The following is a 21,777-nucleotide window of genomic DNA, read 5'->3' on the forward strand; positions in this document are numbered from 1 at the left end:
AAGAGAAAGGGGCCGTGCGGGAGGAAAGATTCTCACATTGATCCACGCGATGAAGATCGTGTCACAGCTTTTAATGATCACTTTCGCCTGGCATAGATATATAGATATATATATTTAAATCTAACATAACTTCTGCTTAGGAAATATTCTGGCTTTTCACATATATGCTTCTGGACGGTGTGCTCGCGGAGGCCTGGCCTTTTGCTCGTCTCCTGGACTCGCTCCCCGTCGCCTCCTTCCCCCAGGATCCTCCCGCCGCCTGCCTCTGGCAGCGCTCCCGGCTGGCAGGGAGCTGAGGCTGAAACCATCCCACAGGAGGAACGCGGTCCGGATGGATGGCGCGGGCACTGCGTCAGCCCTGCGCAGAGAGCACACCGATGTCCCCGTACGCACAGCTGTGCTGCTCCGAAATACCGTGTCACAGACATCAAGGGGGAAACACTACTTACTTCTAATATTAAAAGCAAAGGGGAATGCAAATAAATTGATTTTTGCTTAAGTTTGACTTCCAGAGTTAAATTGTAATAAATACTTATTAGAAAGGACTAAAGGCCATCTTTGAAATGACCTGAGGGACAGAGTACATTATCTAAATACATGTTATTTAGATATTTCTTTGTCAAGAGTAAACCTCAAATAAAAGAAAGGTAATTTGTCTCTGTTCCTCAGTCTTTCACATTTGTATGGCTATATTTTAACGTTACAACTTCAAGAAAAGCTAATAAATGGTATTTATATATGGACGCCATTTGGCAGAACCCAGCTGTTAAACCCTTTTCAGGGAAGAGTTTCAAAACATCTGTGTCCCTAACCACAGGATAATGTTTTCAGGTGGTTACATAAGAAATCTGAGATTTGAGTTTTACCTTATTTACTGAGATTTTATTAGTGTTGTTCCATTGTGAGCGGGGACAATAGGTGCAGGAAAATCCACTTCAGGGGCATCAAAGAAGTAAGCCTAAGTTATTGAAGAGGAGAAAAAAAGATCATTTAGAAAGAAACACAGTGCTGCCTCACCAGCCCCTGTTCACACTTTCCACATCCACTGTTCATGGGGTGCTAACACAGCACAGAAATGATTGAAATCTGTTGTTTCAAAGTGTTTTTATCAGATTAGAAATATTCAATTAAAATGGCACTCTGAACTGGATTTTTAAATATAAGAGCAGCCAGCAGTTAGCTTCCCAAGGCCTTAGAAATGATCTGCACTGGAAGGGACAGGACTGCAGAAATTTACTTGACTGCTGATTAACAGATGAAGATCCAGGCAGCCTACAGTAACAGGAACTCCTGCTGACTCTTGTGTTTTGCCCTCTTCCTGCACGCTGAGCAAACCTATCTATTCTGGAACCTGAAGTGGGGTCAGAACTAAAGCCAGTATGGTACCATTCTGCTTAGTGCAACTAGGAGACAAAAAATAATTTAAGTCCTTGACATTATGTATTTCAGTAGCATTATGGTCTTCTGCTTTCAAAACGCTGATTTACTAAGTTCTGGCAAGTTTGAATTTTTATACATAAGACTCGTAAGCATGCGCTATAAACTGAGCATTTAATTATTTTAAAGGATTAACTAAGCATAGCACTTGTTGGAATAAGCTGTCACTGGATACAACAAAGATTAATGCTTTGCTGACACTACGATGAATTCCAGATAAAAATTCTGTTCTGTAAGGAATTTTGTTTTAAAGCTATCTTCATTATCGAGTTTGTTATTGGCACTGTCATATGTCAGATTGGCATCACTTTTTGAAATATTGAGAGATTTTCCTTTGGAGGCTTTTCGAAAGTACTTGTTTCTTGATTAAAAAAGATTTTCCAGCAACGAGCCAGCCCCTCCTTCCCTGCACCATACCATGCTGCAAGCCCCAGGTAATAGCAGGTTAAAGAGGAAAGGCGGTGCTATACCAAACAGCCGACGGACAGCAGGGCGTGGAGCAGAACAATGGTCCCCACAGTCGCCAGCGCAATCCTCCGGTTGTCATCTCTGACGGCAGGCCAGAAGGTCATCACCAGGACAGACCCCGAAAGGCACAGGGAGAACATCACCAGGACCCAGCGCACCACTTTTTGTGGAATAATCCATAAAATCTGTAAGGGAGGAAAACGATCGTCAAAGAGACTGTGTGAAGCAGGGATTAATTTACTGAATGCATTGTTCTCTGACATTTCACCACTTCCAGCCAATTTGTGCACAAATTAACTCGCGCTTATTTGAGGAATGAACAATGCTAACAGCAGCCACAGCAGCAAGGAGCTTTACACCCAGGCATGACAAGTTCGTGTCCCCTGAATCCTTACTTGGATTTGCTGCCTCTGGGGAAATGACCTGTCCTGGGCTTTTCTGGGACCACTTGATGCTATACAAGCTTGAACAAAAAGCTTTATTTTAGCCAAGCAAAATGAGCAAGAGATTTGTTCATATTAATCAAAAAGTCTTGGGGAATGGACAATCTTGTAAGAAATAGCAATGCTTTTAAACCAGGACCTTTTATCAGGGCATGTAATATAGGGACACACTCCTTAGGCCATACGTACCGCTGTGGGAATATAAACGAAGAGGGAGTAGCCATATACACACACTATCTCCAGGAACGAGTACGAGACGATGTTCATAACTTTACTGTTCCTCCACATCAGAAATCCCCAGAGAGCAAGGGGAACAAGCCAAGCGTATGCAAAAATTGTTGTTGCGGCTATGGACACTGGAAATATGTCAAAAGATTTAACGCTGTATTAGAATACGAGCCAGAATCAAGTGTATGAAACATTCAGCACGAAAACTAGAAAGCTGCTTTTGATACTACTTTCAAAATGTAAAGCATAAGTTATTAATAAATTGAGAATTCTGCATTTATATCCACTTTACACCAACTACTTTGCCAGCATTTCACATTATTTTAAAAGTAAAGAGTTCAGAAACTGTTCCTTTGTCATTTTCAATTTCTTTATTATATTTGGGTGTAAAATGCTATTGTTTTCAGTGTGAAAAGAAGAGCCACATAGGAAAGAAAAATCTTACTTGAAAGTAGAAATTCAGCTCCTGACAGATACTGAAAAGTGAAAGTAGAATGCAGACATGCTGCAGGTTCATGCCCTAAACGCTAAATTTTGCTTAAAAACAATAAATGAGAGAACGCAGATATGAGTGTCAAATCCCAAACTACTCAAGTAGTTTCCCTGAGGGCATCTGTGTTCTTCTGCAGGGACAGCAGTCTCCTTCAAACTACAAGGACAGGCAAAAGTAATTGGCTTCTGAGTCTGACTTCACTGGAGCACGTATCAGTAGAGCATCTTTTGCTTATTGCTGAGTTTACCAGAAGGTAACCACTTCCAGCCCTCTGTAGGTGATATGAGTAAAAACCTAACTCAGTCATTTCCTTTCTGAGGCCTGCAGGATCCCAGGAGTCCATGGGCCCACGAAGGCACCTACAAAAGCACCACAGTGGGCGCTGCTGGGCACAATCACTAAAGCTAGAAAAATAACTTCCGATTAGTCCTGTCTGCTCCGCCAAAACTTTATTTCATAACTACTTTATGCTTCCCAGGAGCGGGGTTCTGCCAGTTACAGCCCACTTTAAGGACTTCTTCTGCATGGCTAAAAATTTAAAAGAATCAATCGATCAAAAAGATTACTAAGTCAAAGCTATGGCCTGTTTATCACATTACTGCACTAGCACGTTAAAACAAGCAAGTAAACACACAAAAAACCCTCATGACTGTATCATACACTTACAAACCTTTTCTGAACTCGGGCACATAGTGGTACGTCGGCTTGCCCAGGTGGATGAAGAAGTTTGAGAGATTGCCACTAACAGCAATGGCAAAGACGAGCGTGGTGCATATCCAAAAGGGACCTTAAAAGGAATCACAAGTTCAATAGGAAAACATGAAGGAAGAAGAACTGTAAAACAACACAATTCCAGATGCTTAGCTCACAAGAAAACGTCTCACACCCCACACCTACCGTAGAGGTCAGGATTGCTACGGATATACAGCCTTACAAAGTTCCTCCCTGGTACGGGGAAAACAGAACCCTTGATTCGGTCCAGGACCTACGAAAACACACAGATTTGTCTGACTCAAAGTGTAAAAAAAGGAAGCCCTCAGTGTCTGTACAAGGTACGGCTCAGACAACAGTTCTCCTCCCCTGACGAGGAGTATTAACCTGGTAAGTGTCCACATCGAAGAATGTCTGGTAGTACTCAAACGTCCAGAACGGGGCACTTTTCTTCTGTCCCGCAAGCAGCTGTATGGTGCGAAAAGAAACGTGGAAAACATTACATGCGTGCAATTTATGCGTTCCTGGTTTGTTTACCCAGTGGTTAAATGATCACAAATGACATCATTTATAACACATGCCTTCTTCCGTATCACAGGTTCCCTCACTGACAGCTGCACTAGCAGAGCCTTCAGACAAACTCTGGGTGTTTCAAAGCTTCCTGCTCTCCTGCGCTGACAGAGACACAGCGCTGGGCTTTCAGCTGCTGCTGCGCTCATCTCCTGGCACATTCGCTTAGCTCACACCACCACAATTACGGGACAACTGCCTAGGCTGCGACAGCTGGAGAGCCAACGCACGTCCCCTTTACCAGTTCCGAGAAGGGGAAGAAGCAGAGCTTTAAAATCGCCCGGCACGAAGCCCCGGCGTCCTCTAGGCACCTCTCAGCGTTGCCAGCATCGCTCGGGTACGTGCCGGTGGAGGCAGCGCGGGTGTGGGAGCACCACCCCTGCTCCACCGCAGCCACCCGGTGCGCTGGGGGCATCACCTCCGCTTTGTCGGAGTCATCGGTGCCCAGCAGCTCGTCGTCCTCCTCCCTGCCCGGCTCCTGCGGACGGCCACGCTGGCTCCTGGGGGCCTCGGCAGGCTCCTCGATGCTGACGGTGGTGGCGTCGGGGTTCGCTGCCAGCAGGCTGGCCGCGTCGGCGAACTCTGCAAGCAAGCACAGCGCGGGGGGGGGGCGGGCCGGGCGGTGAGCGGGTGCCGAGACACCGGATGGCCCGGCCCGGCCCGGCCCCGCTCCCCAGGCCGCGGGTTCGGGTCCCGGCGCCGCCTCACCTGGGAACTGCAGCCCGTCCGCGGCCGCCATGCGGCCCCAGCCCCTCCCGGGGAGCCGCCGCCGGCTCCCAGCTCCCTGCCGCCGCCCGGCCCGCACCGGCCGCTCCGCGCGCTTAAAGGGGCCGCGCGCGCCGCGCCCCGCCAGCCAACGGGCGGCCGCGCTGCTCGCCTCTCCTCCCCCGCCCCTCGCGCTCCAGAGGAGCCTCGCGGCGGAGGGCGGCACGGCGGCCAATCGGAGGCGACGCCGCGCTTCCTCTTCCGGCTCCGCCCGCGCCGTTAAAGGGCCCGCGGCCCTGCCCCAACGAGGGGGGGGCTGGTGCCTATAAAGGTGCGGGTTATCGGGTGCGGTGTAAAATGCCCGCCTGCTTACGGGCACTTTGACATATATAAATATATACATATATATATACACAGCGTAATGTGCTTGTGTAGGTATAATGGACATCTATGTGCGTAAACATAGGCAGTAATACATATGTATTTAAATGTATACAATATAAAATAAATTTTTATATAAAATTTATGTAAAAAATGCAATGTGTATTTTATATATAAATATATATAGTAAGATATACGTATTTAAAAGTATATATAAAAATACATTATATGTGATATATATAAAATACACATATTTTATGTCTATTTTAAATAAATATACACACATATATACATATACATTTTATTTATATAAAATACACACATGTATATAAAACACACACAAATATATATAAAATAATTTTGATATCTATACATATACATATATGTGTGTACATATATTTTATATGTATACGCATGTATATATATGAAACATATTTACATTATTATATATATAATACTTTTATATATATAAAATACTTTTACTATAAAATACTTTTCTGGGCGTCCTCCCAGCCTGCGTGACGAGCCCCGGTGCATGGCAGAGGAGCACAGAGGACACAGCACGCGCCACGCTACCCCAACGCCATCAGCCACATCACTTCCAAAGCCCCCGTTGTAGATGTTGGCGGCTCCCGAGCCTAAACGCGTGGGTTTGAGCGCCTCAGCGCTGACAGGCCCAGCCCCGGGGCACCGTTAACCTAATTCTTGCTTTTAATCTGGGAAAACATCCCGATGTGGCCCCGCTCCTTACTAACGCACGCAATTTATCCAAAAAAAGCCTTGCAGCCGTGCAGTCGGCGTTAGAACTCTGCCCTGGCGCGGGCGGAGGAGCGCAGTGGGTGGGCTCCTTGCCCCCAGGCGCGTGGAGTCCACGGGGAGGTGAAGGGGGGCAAGGCCTGCAGAAATTGGGCCAAAATGAACTGGGCCACGTGGATGCCTTTCCTCCCCACCTCGCTACCTTTGCCCCTGCTGTCTCGCTGCGTTCCCATCGGAAGCCCTCACCTCCAGCACGATGTTCAGCATCAGGCTGCTGCTACAGAAAATCTTAATTCTTCTGCACGTTACTGCGAGCGTTGTTGTCGGCAAAACACTCATGGTGCTGTTCCCCAACACCATGAAAAGACACATCCTAAAACAAGGCGAGAAGAGCAGAATGAACCAGAACCCGAAGTTCAGCTACGAAAACTGGGGCCCGACCTTTTTCAGCTTCCAGTATTTACTCTTCGTGCTGAAGGTGAAGTGGAAGAGGCTGGAGGACGAAGCCTACGAGGGTCGGCCTGCTCCCAACACGCCAGTGGTGACTTCCCAGGGGGACGTCCGGCTCCTCTTCGACTTCATGCGAGGTCAGTAATCATCCTAGTAAATGGTTTGGGTGTGCTAAAAGGGTAGGTGAGGACAAGAGGCTGCAAGGGGATAGGGACAATCAGGGAACGTGCTGCATCTTTCCCATCAAATGAACGCCGCCAGCCTGCTCTGCTGTCTTGTGAGCTCTCATGCCACCTGTCTGCCTCTTGATTTTCTAAAATAACCTGCTTATTGTCCTGGATACAGCATCCCTGCACGCCAGTAAGCTTATGAACCTCTTGCAAAAGCTGGCTCTGTCTGGAAATAACCTCCTTTTGACAGCAAAAGTGATAATTTGTTTTAGAGAGAAAAGATCCAGAGTCAGAACCGGGTGCAGTGAGTCACGACCATTGGCTGTCATTCCCTGTACATACAGAGAGTCCCATGCCAGCTCCGAAAGCCAGAATAGATCCTAGAAACTAGAAAGCACACAGTGTTTTTGCAGTTTTAAAGCAGCTAGAAATGAGGCAGAAGGAAAAGAAGTTGCTTTGTACTTTGTCCGCTACCTCCCACTGAGATCTCTGTAGAACGTGGAATTAATCATTAAGCAGCAGTGTCTGTCCCCACGGGAGGCATTAAATCCTTCTCTTTCTCTACATATTTATATATAAAATAGGGTTGCACAATTCAAATAGAGATACACAATAACTACAGAAAGGTACCCCCCCAATTAGATTCTTTAAGATGCAAAATATGCTAGCAGCACTTTTTGAAGCTAAGCCCAGCCAGAAGGAAGATCCTGAACACACTTGAAATAATTTAGCATGGCCATGGACTAAAAATCCTGCAAGTTCTCTTAAACTGCGGCCTTGCAATCGGTTATGCAGATGCAAACACGTGGGTACACACTGTGTTAATCTGTAAGCAACTGCACAGATACTTTCACCAGGGGCTTGTGTAACATTGGTTTAATAAATGCATAACCAAAGTTCTGTTTGGACATGAAATTGCAGAAATACATGGAAAGCATGAACATCCGTGGTGCATGACTGAGAATTCTGCAGCTTCCACTCGGCTCAGCTAGAGCTGACACCTGAAAAAAGTCAGGACATGTCCAGTTGGTTCAACAGAATTAAGAATCTGTGCTTAGATGTCCATTTCTGAATGACTGTCTGTTGAAAAACCTTGCAAACGATCATGCTTAATACTTTTCAAAGTCCTTAGTATGAAAGATCTCAGGGAGGCTGCCAGGCACTACATGCTGTATATCCATTTTAGAGCAGCACACTATCCCAAAATGCTGGTGACTTGAGAAATGGCTCTCATGGGGAGGACGCAAGACATGTATCTGTAGGGTACCTTCTGCCTTCACCGGGCTTTGCACAGAGAGGACCCTCCTCGGTTAAGCTCACTGTTGGACCCTGCGCTGGTCAGTGCCAGGCTAAGGAACAGAAAGCATCTTTATGCTTGTTTTGTACAGGAACTTGGTGATACAGACGTTCTGCTGCCAATTTTTATGTCCTAGGAAGAAAGCTGTCCACAAAGTGGCTTAACCACTGTCACCCAGGAAACCGCGTGGCAGAGGCTCACTTCAGTGTATTAATTCACTTCCGGCCTCCCTCCCACCACCACAGTGTCCCCTGCTTTTCTTCTAGGTAACCGACCTTTAATCCTGAATTTTGGAAGTTGCACCTGACCTTCATTCATGTTAAAATTTGATGAGTTCAACAAGCTCGTCAAAGATTTCAGCTCCATAGCAGATTTCCTTATCATCTACATCGAAGAAGCTCACGCAGCAGGTACCGTACAAACATCATATTAATGCCCGCCAGAACTTCAGATATGTATCATTCCTTTAAGAAAGAAAAACATTTTGGCAAAGGAAGTAACTACAAATGAGAAAGAAATCTTCCTAAAATCAAAAGTGGCAACACCGAATCTAGGCACCAGTTTGCATCCCTGATTCTCCAACGATTTGACTCACACACCTGACTTCACACTGAAATACTCCTGTTGAAGATGCTTATCTCTGTGAAGTGAAGCACATAGTTAAATCTTTGCAAAACTTCCTCCCAGTTGTAGTACAGCTCCTTTTGAAAAATATGAACAAAAATGAAAAGAGTGTTTCACAGAACAAAGGTTGACAGCATGTCTTAAGTGTTTTAAAAACAAAACAGTATAGTTTTTGTAAATCATTTTTAACGTGTCAAGAACAGGATGCAGACTTTAATTAAAAAATAGCAAACAAACTGCACACACTCTTTTATCTACACTGGACTAAGTAACATGTTGGCAGAGATTTCTATCCCCAGGTTAAGGTGGTTTTCTAAAATGCAACGTTTACAGTTTTCAAGTTTTCTAACATTACATCACTTACAGTTCTTGAGAAACAGACAGCCAAGCCACCAAAATCTTTTACTTGTTTCCCCTTTCCAAGGAAGTTATATGCAAATGATTATTTGCATATTTCTAAAAACCAAGGAGGGGCCTCCTCTCTCGTATATTTCAGTCATCAGATCTAAAATTAATTTTATAGGCTTAATGAGTAGAGTCAAGCTGAATGAACAACACTACTGCTGAGACTGCTAAATGAACAGGTATCAGCTAACAGCTGATAATCAGCTTGTAATTTAAAAATCTCCTTCTCTGCACCAATAATTTTGGCAAACTTTATCCGGATGGGATGCATCTCCCACACCTGGTATCCTTCCAAGCTTGATTTATGTGGGAAAAATTCAGCTAAAATACATCAAGTATTTCTGAATCCAGGGCAAGGAAGAAATGCAGTTTGTTCAAATTAAAGTGGGAAAACAAACAAACAAACAAAACACCATGTGATTACTTATTTGCAAAGCTGTAGTGTTCTCCTACTCTAAAGGGGACCTTAATTTCATTAATTTTAGGAGTAAATTGCAATATTCTTTTAACACAGTTTTGGTACATGACACGCAGTACATCTCCACCCCAACTGTCTACTCAAAATGTCCCTTGCTAAATACCTTTCTCATTTGTTTCAGATGGATGGGCTTTTAAAAACAATATCGTTATTAAAAATCACAGAAGCCTTGAAGATCGGAAAATTGCAGCACAATTTCTTCAGAAAAATAATCCTTTATGTCCAGTGGTTTTAGACACTATGGAAAACCTCAGCAGTTCGAAATATGCTGCGCTGCCAGAAAGACTGTATCTACTTCAAGAGGGGAAGGTTATCTACAAGGTAAAACCCATCAACAATATTGGGCACAATACATTGAGATTCTCAATTTTTAAAATAAGAATGTTTTACATTTTATGTGAGTATTTCATTCTATTTCATAGTTGCTAATTTCGCAATCCACTGTAACTGTAGAAAAAAAAAAAGAAAAGGACTTGCAGTAAAACCAGTCTGGGCCATTACGGCGTACATATTTGATGTACACCTCAGTCCTGCTCAAATATTTATCCCATGGCTCATTAGAAAACCTAGCTACATCTAAGCTGTGAGATCCAGGAACACTCCCCAGCTCCAGGATCCCAGCATTGGCCCTGCCCCAGCTACACAGCGGGGTGTGACCTGTGCACACACCATCTCCCATGCGACAGCTGCCAAGCAAAAGAAACCCAAGCACACCTACCCACAGCTCTGATTTAACTGCTGTGCTCTAAAGGACTTCTGCTCTGTGTATTTGAGCATTACTGTATAATTTTATTGCCTTTGCAGGGAGGAGTGGGGCCTTGGAACTATCACCCCCAGGAAATACGCACCATCCTGGAAAAACTGAAATAGAAAAAGAAAGAAGAGGACTTCAGAGTAAAGACTAGCTGGGTAAAAAAGCTCAATGAATAAGTTTTCATGGACATAACTGTTAAAATTAAAAGAAAGACAATTTAAAAATAACAGAACACCTAGGGAGAGAGTAACATGTGCATCTAAAGAGCATTTACAGTGTGGTTCATCATTTATTTGTCTGGAGGTTTTCAAGTCTCATCGGTACAACCTCGTCTATCGCTTTGTAGTGTCTTACTGCACTTACACCACAAGCAGTAACGAACAGTAGCTGAGCTATTAGGATTGGATATCGACATTTACATTCCTAAGAAATATCATGCAGGATAAACCTCAGGGGTGGTGACATTTGCAAAAGTCGACTGGCATGCAAAACAACCAATTTCACATTAATAAGTTTCTCTTGTACGCATCCGATTTTCTTAAATGTTCCCTTCCACAGACTTCAGAAGGCTTGTGAATAAGACAATCTCTATTAACATTTGTTTCTATTAATATTTGTTATGACAGTCATAGCTTAAAGCACAGACAGCTGTGACCTGATTTTAGAAAATATTTATAGAAACAAAGGATCGATCTGCAATTATTAAAACACTGTCAGAGCATCGTATGACTCCAGCTTCTTTTTCCCCACCGGTTATTTATAAGCATTAGTCGAAGTTTATATACATCCTATTATTCTTGCACAGTTTCTTTTGAGTTAATGAGGTTTCCAATTTTAGAACTTTTGAAGAACTTCTTTGAGAGTAAGAAGTAATGCCTCCCATTTAAGTATTTCACATTTTCTTCTATTCAACTCAGGGTGCAAGGGAAACATCTCACAGGAAACTGGGTTTTAATTCATATATTAAGAGAGCCCGACCTAAACACAATGATTTAAATGGACTTAGCTATGTTCAAGTATTCTCGATAACACTCGAGATTAAAAAGCTAGAAAGCTGTTACTATAATTAAGGACATCTAAGCACAGATTCTTAATTCTGTTAATGAACCAACTGGACATGTCCTGACTTTTTTCAGAGGTGTCCGCTCTAGCTGAGCTGAGTGGAAGCTGCACACTTCTCAGTCATGCACCACAGGCGTTCATGCTTTCAATGGATTTCTGCAATTTCCTGTCCAAACAGAACTCTGGTTATGTATTTATAAAACTAATGTTACACAAGCCCCTGGCAAAAGTATCTATGCGGTTGCTTACCAATTAACTGCATTACTTACATTAAACTAGTGGTGAATACACACTACATCTGTATCTTCAAAAAACGCTTTAATACAAAGTTTTAATAATAAATATTCCCTGCAATACGGATATCAAAATATAATACAAAAAGGAAAAAAAAAAGGTACAAATTTAAGCTGGACTTAAGTATTTTCTGCTGTGCCCTCTGCCATCACCCTGTGCACTGATACAAAATGATCAAAGGCAGACTTGATGATGAACCGCAAGTAAGTGGCTGGGAAATCAGGAAGCTGTAGAAGAGAAAAAAAAAAAAAAAGCTTATTTTAGTCTCTGTAGTAACATAACTATCAAACCATTTGCAGAAGTTTGTTAGAAGAACCTGTGTTCCTATGTCTGTTTTCAAATTACACATAAATCATGGTGTTCTAAAAAATTTAGCCAGCTTCAGAGATTCTTTAGAAGAGAGCAATTAAAAACGGTTGTCCCTCCCCACCCCTGAATATTGACTGCAGCCTTCACAACAATTCAGGGAGGAAAGACCACCATCCTTCTGGAAGGAGCTCTTTCACACAGTTAGGAGCAGTAGTCAGATGCAACTTCATACCACAGTCTACAGAGGAGCAGCAGGAAAGTGCAGTCTTGTATCATGATCTACAAATTCCTGTATCTAATGCTGAGTTAGCAATAATTATAAATAAAAATGTTTTGATTTTTCATGGTTTCTACCCAGTTAGTCTAGACATCCTGTTCCTTGAAGCACTGCTGGTGTATCCTGTGAATACTCACTGGAAATTCTTCCATTTGAAGCTGTCCTTCTGTGTGTTGCAAATCTAGAAAATACATATTTTCAGCAAATAATGAGTAACGGTCTGCAATGCTGTGAAAAAATTTCACTGGATGTCAGAGTTCATGAGAGTTTAAGGAGCATGAACTTGCACAACATACAGAAATTGTTCTTTACAAGGTTATTTAAGAGAACAAATACACTTTGCAATATCCCAGTGTAAAAATATAACTCATTACACTGCTTTATAAAACATCACCCAAGGGGCATTAAAAAACATAATAATGCAGGAAATGGCACTCTATTATACTATGTAAGTCTTATTTTAATTTTTGGAACAAAAGAGGGTGTACAAGTAGTGCCTGAGCCCTTCTACATCATTTTACATCTCCAAACAGCTAATCAGAACATCAGTGTTCATAAACTTTATTTAAACGTGTCTATTAAACAAATGTCTAATAACATAATCATCAAGCCAGACCTGAATACTCAACAGACATGGAGTTAAAATGACTCACTGAAAAAATACAGAGTGCACCAGTGATAAAAAGGATGGTTTTATCTGTACGTCTCAGTAGAACCTATATAAAATCTAAGCTCAATTTTATAAGCATAATTTTTACACACTATGCAAACTTAGTGAAAGGCATAAAATTAAGATTTAACATTAGAAGAAAATGTATTGTTTCCTGGTGTATTTGTTTATCATTATCCATCTGAAAATGCGGTTTTCAAGTTGAGAAAATGGTGCTATACAGCACCAGGCTACATGACAGGAAACCTGGTTATTTTCCAACATGTCCATGTTCTCACTCGATGTTCAAAGAAACCAATGGGCAACTCCAAAAATTTGATATTTATGCTAGAGGTGATAGCTCTCTCCAGAAGGTGCACCACTGAAATTTTTCAGGCAACTATGGTCAAAATCTAAATGCATTACTGTGAAAATTACTCCATAGAAGAACATCACATGGAATTTTTGCAGGAAAACAGGGATTCCTGTGAAATTAAAAAAAACCAAAACTAACCAATACTAACTGAAATTATATGAAGAAATCTAGGTCACACGGCTCTACCAAGGCCTGACAATGTGACTAGTCTTGTTCTCAGATACATGCAAGGATACAACATGCCAGGGTACACATCCTAGTGTTACTAAGTTAGTTTTCTAGGGGAGAAAAAAAGAAAGAAATAGAACTTCCTAATCAAGGTTTTTATTTTTGTTTAGTTATCTCTATACATAGTAACAATAAAAGTCAATTGGAATCCTCCCTAGTTTGCCTAAAAAAAGCTTTGTTATTCAAAACTTTGAAATAAGTGAATCAGCAAATGCACAGATCAACATCACTCCCACAAAATCCCATCCACTTCAGATTCAGAATCTCACCTTTTTCAACGCACTGTTCAAAATCTACTGGGTCTTTAGATATGCTTCTTTCAATCCTCAAGGTCCGCACTAAAATACATAGCGTTTAAAATATCAACATAAATTCTGCATTTTATTGAAAATGATATTTACTGCACCACTTTCCATCTACAAAGCATCTTATCAGTATTAACTAATTCACTGCTCCTCTAGCTTAGGGCCTTGGATTGCAATAAAACCACCACACTCCTGCTTCAGGTTGGACAAACAAGGACAAGTTTTCAGTTGTGTTGTGCAGCCTCTGCTGACGGTCAAGCTAACGTACCCATGCTCTCACCTCAGAACAGTCCTTTTGGTCTTACAGCTCACATTTTCCCTCACTCTATTTTAGAAAATAAAATTCAGTGTTGTCATACACGATTATAAAAATCAGTATTAAAAATAAATCATTAAAACAGTAAGCATTGCAGTTCTGTCCATAAATCAGATCATAAGATCAGCCACCACTGTACTACAGAAGTTAACTATAAGACCAATACAAGGTTGCTATGAGAACACAATAACAACCGCAGCTGGGGCAGATTGGCCATCTTTTGCTGATGTATTTATGAAAAACTTTGGACATGCAAGACAAATGTTTTGTTTAGCTGTACCTTTATTAACATGCTAAAAGCGACTACTTAAAAATACGAGGCTACTGAGAGAATGCGCATGTAAGTGAATACATTTTGAATAATCTGTACCGTATACTGCAATACACGAAGCCTTACCCAAATAACACTGGATTGCGACTTTGCTGATTTTTACACATTTAGGAAAACCAATAATGAATTCCTGCGGGAACATTCCTGTCGTCGTCCAGAACGTTTCAGAACTTCTGTAGAGAAAGCAGGACAAAAAAAAAAAAAAAAAGAAAACCACCCACGGCTATTTATAGCTGCCTTGAAAGAAGATTTAAAAATAAAGAAAGAATGCGAGGCCATCATTATTGGGGGGGGGGGGGGCATTTTAGTTTGTGTTGGGGGAGCAGAAAGTATTTCAGCTCCGAGAGGCACCGTGGTGCCAGGGGACCCCCTCACGGCCCCTCGCCGCCCTCACCCGTCCGCCATGTTCTCGGCGGGGTGCTCCGGGTCGCTGGAGGTGGCGAGGACGAGGGCAGCGCCCGCCGAGCTCCGGCACCAGTCGGCGGCCCCCATCGCGGGCCGGGAGCGGAGGGGAAGGCCGAGCCCGGTGCCGCCGGTACCGGGCAGCGGCGACGCCCCGGAGCACCGCGGCTGTGGCCGGGCGAGCCGGTGCCGCAGCGGGCGGCGGCAGCGGGACCCCCGTGGGGTGGGGGAAGGGGGGGGTACCGGGGAAACGGCGGCGGTGCCTCCCCGCGGAGCCCACCCCGGAGCCGCTTCCCCTCAGCGCCCCGCTCCCAGCCCCGGTCCCCTCCCGCTGCCCGCCCCCGGCGCGGCCCCGCCTGCTGCCGCCGGCGCTGCGGGATGGGAGCGGCGAGCGCGGCCCCGGCTGACGGCGCGGCGGGGCGGCCCCGGCGGGGCAGGTAGGTGCGGGCAGCGCCCCCCGGGCCCGGGCCCCTCAGCCCCGCTCCTGCCGGGCAGGGAAGGGGTCGAGCCCCAGCCCTCCTCAGCCACCTCCGCGGCGGGCTCCGGAGCTGGGGGCATGGCGCAAAGCAGAGCCCCCCGCGGAGACCTCGGTGCCGGCTGGGGCTCCCCTGCCCTGCCCACCCTTCTCCCCTTCTCTGGGAGCCGGGAGGGAGCCCCTCCGGCGGGCTTGGCTGCCCTGCTGCGGTCAGCCATTTACCCGCCTCCTCCTCCTCTTCTTTCCCCCTTCCTGCAGCACAGCCAGGGCCCAGCTGCGGCCCCCCCCCCCGTCACACCCCGGCTCCCCTTCGCCATCCCTGGGTTCAGCCCCCCCGTGCCCAGTGTCTGTGGTCTGATGGCAGACAGCGCACGGCCCTGGTGGAGGCAGCCCGGCCCTCCTGGCGCCGCGGGGTTACGTGACAACGTGCACTCAGGGCACCCAGGATTGCTGACGGGGCTTGGGGTCTTTTCCAAGTCGTGCTTTACCTGTCTTCGGTTTGTTTTTGCAGGACTGGGCGAGGGGAATGTCGTGCTGGCTCCGCTCAGAAAGCTGTCTGGATACCGGGCCAATATACGTGCGTGAAAATGGGAAGCTGCACGTGGTAAACCAGGGTGCGGGCGGCGTACAGAATGTCACTCCCAAAGCAAGACCTTTCAGGCTGTTCTCCAGAGGATTTTCTGTGGAGCTTTGTATGAACAGGGAGGACGATAGGGCAAGGAGGCAGAGGACCGATCATTTCATCTTCACGTATACCAAGGAGGGGAACCTCCGATACTCGGCCAAGTCCCTCTTCAGCCTAGTGCTGGGGTACATTTCTGACAATGTTGATCACATTGACTCGTTGATTGGTTTCCCAGAGCAGATTGCTGAAAAGCTCTTTTCAGCTGCAGAAGCAAGACAAAAGTTCACAGAACCAGTTACAGGACTGAGAGCTCTACAGAAGTTTACTGAAGCATATGGCAATTTGGTGCTATGTTCGTTATGTCTGCGGAATAGGTAAGTGCATTCAGTAACAAACATCTCCTAGTGCTTTTTGCTAGCATGCTTATTTTTCCCCTTACTTTCTCTCAAAAGTAACTTTTCAAAAAATTTAGGCCTTATAGCACCACCTATTTTTAGTCAACTGACTTGAGCCTTGTCTTACTGTGCTGCTTGTTTCCTTTCGTACCATTCCTTTCCTAACAAGTACAGCCCACAGCTGCTGGTTTCACACTAAGATACAAGGCAATACAGGTAATAGAATACATCCATGCTAACTAACAGGGGATTTTATTTGAAGGATTAAACTTGCAACTGTTTTTTAACAATACTAATCAGTATTTGCATAACAGTCCATGTGTAATGCCATCTCAGGTATTTCTTGGGTCATTTTTGTAATTGTACTTACAAGCATTTCAACATGCCTAGCTGACTGTACATTAAAATACACCCTTGCAGACCATCTGGGATTATTTACTATAAGTTTTTAACTCATTTCATTTTTTATCCTGTTTCATTTTGGGTGCTGAGCAGAAGACAGAGTCTTGTAGGTGAGAGAGCCTTTGAAGTCAGGCAGGTTTTACCTTAGCGGTAATTGTGGTTCCTATCCCCATACTGAACATACCTTAATGAGGTTCTGATTAGAATAAAGCTTTTTTTTTTTCCACCTTCTCAATGTTCACGTTTTCTTTCTCTACAAGAGAGCCTCACCAGCCTTAAAACTGAATGTGCTTTTAAAGCTTTGCTCCTACTGAAGTCTTTCCAAGTACTGTAATGAGACTATCTTCCGTCTATACGCTTTAAAAGAGATGGTTTATCCAGTTTAAAATCAAAGTACAGGCATATTCATCTGAAGTGCCAAGGGTGTTTTGAGCACAGTAGGAATGTTTGATCAGAGGTCAATTATCCTTTGTTTTATCCCTTAAACCTACTCCCTCTTTATTTTTAGTACAGATACTTTTTATGAGCTTAATTCAGAAATGAAGTTACCTCTGGCATAGTTTGCTGTTACAGAAAGCTTCGTTAAGTATCAAGTCTCTGAAATCCAGGAAGTAAGATACTAAGGCATTTTTTGATTAATTGTGTTTATAAAAGAGCCCACTCTTCACAAACCTTCAGAGCTACAATGCTCTATCGAGAGTTGTTTCACACTCTGACTGCATATATTGCCTTCCACAAAACTGAATTGTGTGGCAAAGGGATTTGGTGGGGTAGTTTGGTAGGTATACTTGCACTAAGAAGGTGCTCATACTTCCATGGGTAAGAAGGCATTCATTGAGGAATGAAATTAGTAAACACACCTCATTTCAGCACTGAAGATGTTATCCTCAGAGATTGTCTTGCCGTGGGGACTATGAGGTAAACTCAGGAGAGATTAGTGAATTCAGGGGTTGTGTTGCTGTGGAATAAGCCGCAAATGCAAGGGAGATGGGGGTAAGGTAGTAACTGCTACGTGCAAGCAGGGTGTTACTGCATATTCATGCATGCCATTCTTCAGTGCATTCCTACCTCTAAACCTCCTACTGAATAGTTCCAGCACAGATGTTTGCATGGCTGCAGAGTGAATCGGATCAGGGAACCAACACAGCTCAAAAAAAATAACCCACTGAGTAACCACTGCCTGGGGTGTAGTCACAACTCCAGTTGGAGTCCAGGGTCCTGCAGGCATCTTGTTGGACTCAGTCTAGCGAGCTGGGCAACGTCTCTAGTGAAGTATTGTATTTACACATGTGGAAAGTAAAATTTTACCATTTGGCAAGCTATGCTCATGCATTCAGAATAGATTTGAAACCTGGGCGAATGTTGGTTTGTCTCCGCGCTACCTAGATACTAAGGAAGAGCAATTTGTGACTCTGATTTGAAGTAATATATTCTACATTATTCTGAAATAATACAGTAATAATCTGTAAACAGGCCCCTAATAATGATGTTTGCAAATTGAGGTTGTAATCGTTAGTCCATTATTTTGTGTCATAACCAAACCATGATATTTATTCAAGGAGAAGGCTGGGGATTCAGATGTGTTGTGTGCAGAATGCAGTGTAAAAACGATAATTACAACAGCTGGCCAATTTCTGTCAGTTTCTACACAGATACATATGAGAAATAACTGCCTTATGCTTGTGACTCTTGAGAATACTTGAGGACCCGTCTTATGTGCCCTGAACACTGATAGCTTTTTTTGTTCTTTACAGATACCTGCTTGTCTCTGAAAAACTAGAAGAAATTAAGTCTTTCCGGGATCTGACGTGTTTGGATCTTTCCTGTTGTAAACTCGGAGATGAACATGAACTTTTAGAACACCTCACTAAAGAGGCTCTGTCTAGGTATTAATTGCTTGACATGTATCTAGAGATGACATTTTCTTTTCCTATCACTAAGGAGCTCAAAGAGTCAAGTTGTGACTTTAAAGAAAAATTTCACAGGCAGTAGCGTATAAGTTTGAAGATTTTGGTTGTTGATAAAACCTGTTCTTGAAGTAAACAAAATACAGAATTTATTGTACAAAAAGAATGTGCTCTAAAGGACACACTGAATCTCAAAGGTATTATAAATGTGCGAGATAATTTGCTTCTCATGTATTTTTATAATTTGCATTGGGCAGGTAAAAAAAATGCATCTTATCATTTGTAACTGCTTTACACTTTTATTTCCTTCTTTAAAGGATAACTTTTATCAGACAAATTTTTAACTAAACCAGTATACCAGATGGAGATTTGTGCAAGCACTAGGTTGATGTTTAGTTAATTAATACTTTGGAAAATAAATTTTATGTTTGATACTGAAGATTGAAAAGTAGAAAAATAGGGAAAACAGTAGGCAGAGTAGCTGTTAACTACGGGATATTATGTTTATATAAAACTTTGATACTTTGATGCATTTCGAGATGAGATTTTGTTTTCGAAGCACTTTGAAAAATGTTGTAATGTTACGTTTTCCCTGAGTTCATCTGTGTTAATAAGACCTCATTGTTTACTTAAAATTCATTGCTGTATCTCGTACCAAATCTGTCCTCTCCCATTTTGCCAAGCATTTTTCTCTTCAGTTTTGAGTGAAGTTGAGATTGGCAGCCTTGATTTAAATAACTTCAGTTTATAAAGAACCTCCTTGTCTCTGTTAGCAAATGCTTGTGCTCTAGGACAAGTTTGTCACTGGAGTTCCGTGAATAACTGGTCAAATAAGTGCTTCTGTTGAGCTAGCAGAAGGAATATAAAAACATTTGTCAGTCCTACCAACCCAGGATTCTTTCTTGCTACTTTTTATTAATGTTAATAAAAAGTTTTTATTACCCTTCAGTAGGCTGAAGGGTTGGCACAAGATGAGCCCAGACTTTCTGCATAGAGTTTTAAGATATTCTGCAAAACTGTCTAAATAAAGTGACTGTAAATGATTGTTTTATATTTCTCCTTCCAGTGTAAAAAGGCTTCTCCTGAAAGACAACGCTTTATCAGATGCGGGCCTTCGCAGAATGACAGCACCAGTACGAGTATTGAAAAAGGGACTTGAGAATCTTCTGGTATTAGACTTGTCTTGTAAGTGCTTCATGGTATAATATTAGAAGCAAACTGTCTTTTTTTTTTTTGATATTTTTCCTATTTAATATTGAAGGGATACAAATAATTTTACAATTCCTGTGAGCCTAGTACCCAGCCCCAGGTTTGACCACCAACTTTCCACAAGGTGCAGGTCCTACCTGTAAGTCTCAGCTACTTGCTACTTACATAAATATCTTTAATAGTATGGGAATTAATATTGTAAAACTCATATTTTGACCATTAGAGGAAAAATACCACATTTGGCTCAATTTCCAAACATGAGTCATCCTACAAAAAAACAGGCCAAAACATCCCTTGTTCGAGTATTAGCTTTTGGAACAAATAATTTCTTGGTATTCTGACTATCTTCTTCCACATCTTGCAACTTAACTAACTTTACCTGACCTTACAGGTAACCCTAAAATCACAGATGTGGGAATTGGATACCTTCTTTGTTTCAAGAAGTTGAACTGTTTGGATATTTCTGGGACAGGTCTCAAGGTAAAAGAGCTTCTAAGTTTAATGGACAAGTATAACCAAATGTTCTTTCCCTCTGACTTCTTTATTTCCCTTTTCACTAGGATGTTAATGCCGTCATTAAACGAATCCAAATGCAGATAGGCTTGGTTCACTCAGAAGTGCCTCTGAAAGAATTTGATCATAGTAACTGCAAAACAGAGGGATGGGCAGAGCAGGTATGGGTTTTTAAGTCTATTTTACTTTCTAGAAATGGTTCTCATATAATACCTATGAGGTATTAGATCACTGGATAGGAAATAATAAGGGATAGAGTTGTTTCTGTTGACGTTTCTGTAAACTTTACAAGAAATATTTTTAACTCCCTCAAATCTTCTTTCAGACGGTCTTGCAGTGGGAGCAGGCAGTTATGGAGGCTGTCAAGCCACAAGAAGACTTGAGATCCAGAACAGCAGCTCAACACTTCTGTACGTAATTGAATAGAGACCACATTATTTAATTGTTATCTAGGAGGAATATTTTCATGCATTTTTGTAGTACAAATAGCATCTCAGATGTGCAATTTCAGCCATTTGCGCAACTGCTTTACAATGTGGTGGGAGGTTTTTTGTGTTTTTTTTTTTACGTATTTGTTAGACTGCTGGATAACTTTCTTAAAATTCAGCATGACGACAGGCTTAGGGCAACATCTGATAACTGAGTTTTCTCCTTAAAATCCTGAGTCCAAAATTGTTCATTTCCCCTATGTATGTTTCAGCAAAACAGACAGTATTTCCAGGTTTGCTTGGCCAAAACAGTTTGCAACACACGTGTGCATTTTAAGTCATTATTCTGTTTTTCCCCAACTCTGAACTTTTTGTTTTCCCCCCTGTAGATGGCAAGACACGCAGAATAGAGGAAGCAGTCAAATGCAAGTTGGTGGAGACCGAAACCAAAGCATCTGGAAACTTGCAGTTTTATAAGGAAAAGGTTCAAAATTGCCATTCACCTTTGAAAAAGGAGGTTGCAGGCAGCCATGAATCAAAGAACAATAAAAAAAGAGCTTTGGCTGAACAAGAGAGAGAAAGGACTTCCAAACAGAAGCATCTGTGCCTCACAGTGGAGGACTGGGATTTGTTAAATACCTACTGAGTCAGAAAGAAACGAGTCTTTTGTTTGTTGTTTTTTTGCTGACAACGGATTTTAGACGCGTTCAGAGGGAGTAACAAAGCAGACCAGTATTGTTAAAGCTGGTTGCTGTGATATGGTTGTGTTATCGTAGGCTTGGGGAGGGGAAGGCTAGAGTCCAGGAGGAGGGTGATGTTACTACTGTATATTTTCAATACATAATTTTTTTCAAATAAAGTTTTTGTTGTCATCCTTAACTAAATCTTCTGACGTAGATATCGT

The 21,777-nt window shown here is 42.9% G+C and overlaps 4 protein-coding genes across 8 annotated transcripts; 2 read left to right on the forward strand and 2 right to left on the reverse strand.

Moving 5' to 3' along the window:
• Nucleotides 1–56: 56 nt before the first annotated feature.
• On the reverse strand, nucleotides 57–5,219 carry YIPF1 (Yip1 domain family member 1). 4 transcript variants are annotated; one of them, XM_048062232.2, is made up of 9 exons: nucleotides 5,059–5,219; nucleotides 4,769–4,932; nucleotides 4,168–4,248; nucleotides 3,967–4,054; nucleotides 3,740–3,856; nucleotides 2,538–2,704; nucleotides 1,908–2,090; nucleotides 867–958; nucleotides 57–358 (listed from the first exon to the last, which is right to left on the reverse strand). In XM_048062232.2, the coding sequence occupies exons 1-8, from the start codon at nucleotides 5,087–5,089 to the stop codon at nucleotides 872–874; spliced, it is 918 nt and encodes a 305-aa protein (XP_047918189.1). In that variant the 5' UTR covers nucleotides 5,090–5,219; the 3' UTR covers nucleotides 57–358; nucleotides 867–871. The 4 variants fall into 4 exon arrangements, with proteins under 4 accessions (XP_047918189.1, XP_047918190.1, XP_047918191.1 ...); XM_048062233.2 differs by having other exon boundaries at nucleotides 57–400; XM_048062234.2 differs by having other exon boundaries at nucleotides 57–448.
• An 861-nt stretch (nucleotides 5,220–6,080) lies between these two features.
• On the forward strand, nucleotides 6,081–11,091 carry DIO1 (iodothyronine deiodinase 1). 2 transcript variants are annotated; one of them, XM_013176358.3, is made up of 4 exons: nucleotides 6,081–6,779; nucleotides 8,376–8,519; nucleotides 9,738–9,937; nucleotides 10,421–11,091. In XM_013176358.3, exons 1-4 carry the CDS (start codon nucleotides 6,449–6,451, stop codon nucleotides 10,484–10,486), a joined length of 741 nt encoding a protein of 246 aa, XP_013031812.2. In that variant the 5' UTR covers nucleotides 6,081–6,448; the 3' UTR covers nucleotides 10,487–11,091. The 2 variants fall into 2 exon arrangements, with proteins under 2 accessions (XP_013031812.2, XP_066857284.1); XM_067001183.1 differs by having other exon boundaries at nucleotides 9,738–11,091.
• A 642-nt stretch (nucleotides 11,092–11,733) lies between these two features.
• IFT25 (intraflagellar transport 25) lies at nucleotides 11,734–15,150 on the reverse strand. Its single transcript, XM_013176357.3, has 5 exons — nucleotides 14,912–15,150; nucleotides 14,584–14,690; nucleotides 13,835–13,903; nucleotides 12,450–12,493; nucleotides 11,734–11,953 (listed from the first exon to the last, which is right to left on the reverse strand). The coding sequence occupies exons 1-5, from the start codon at nucleotides 15,007–15,009 to the stop codon at nucleotides 11,846–11,848; spliced, it is 426 nt and encodes a 141-aa protein (XP_013031811.1). The 5' UTR covers nucleotides 15,010–15,150; the 3' UTR covers nucleotides 11,734–11,845.
• Nucleotides 15,151–15,219: 69 nt separating this feature from the next.
• Nucleotides 15,220–21,757, forward strand: LRRC42 (leucine rich repeat containing 42). Its single transcript, XM_067001182.1, has 8 exons — nucleotides 15,220–15,356; nucleotides 15,906–16,393; nucleotides 18,571–18,702; nucleotides 19,790–19,908; nucleotides 20,324–20,412; nucleotides 20,493–20,606; nucleotides 20,771–20,855; nucleotides 21,263–21,757. Exons 2-8 carry the CDS (start codon nucleotides 15,921–15,923, stop codon nucleotides 21,517–21,519), a joined length of 1,269 nt encoding a protein of 422 aa, XP_066857283.1. The 5' UTR covers nucleotides 15,220–15,356; nucleotides 15,906–15,920; the 3' UTR covers nucleotides 21,520–21,757.
• The last annotated feature ends 20 nt before the right edge of the window (nucleotides 21,758–21,777 follow it).

This window comes from Anser cygnoides, chromosome 8 (genome assembly GCF_040182565.1).
Source record: "Anser cygnoides isolate HZ-2024a breed goose chromosome 8, Taihu_goose_T2T_genome, whole genome shotgun sequence".
Classification (NCBI taxonomy): Eukaryota; Metazoa; Chordata; class Aves; order Anseriformes; family Anatidae; genus Anser; species Anser cygnoides.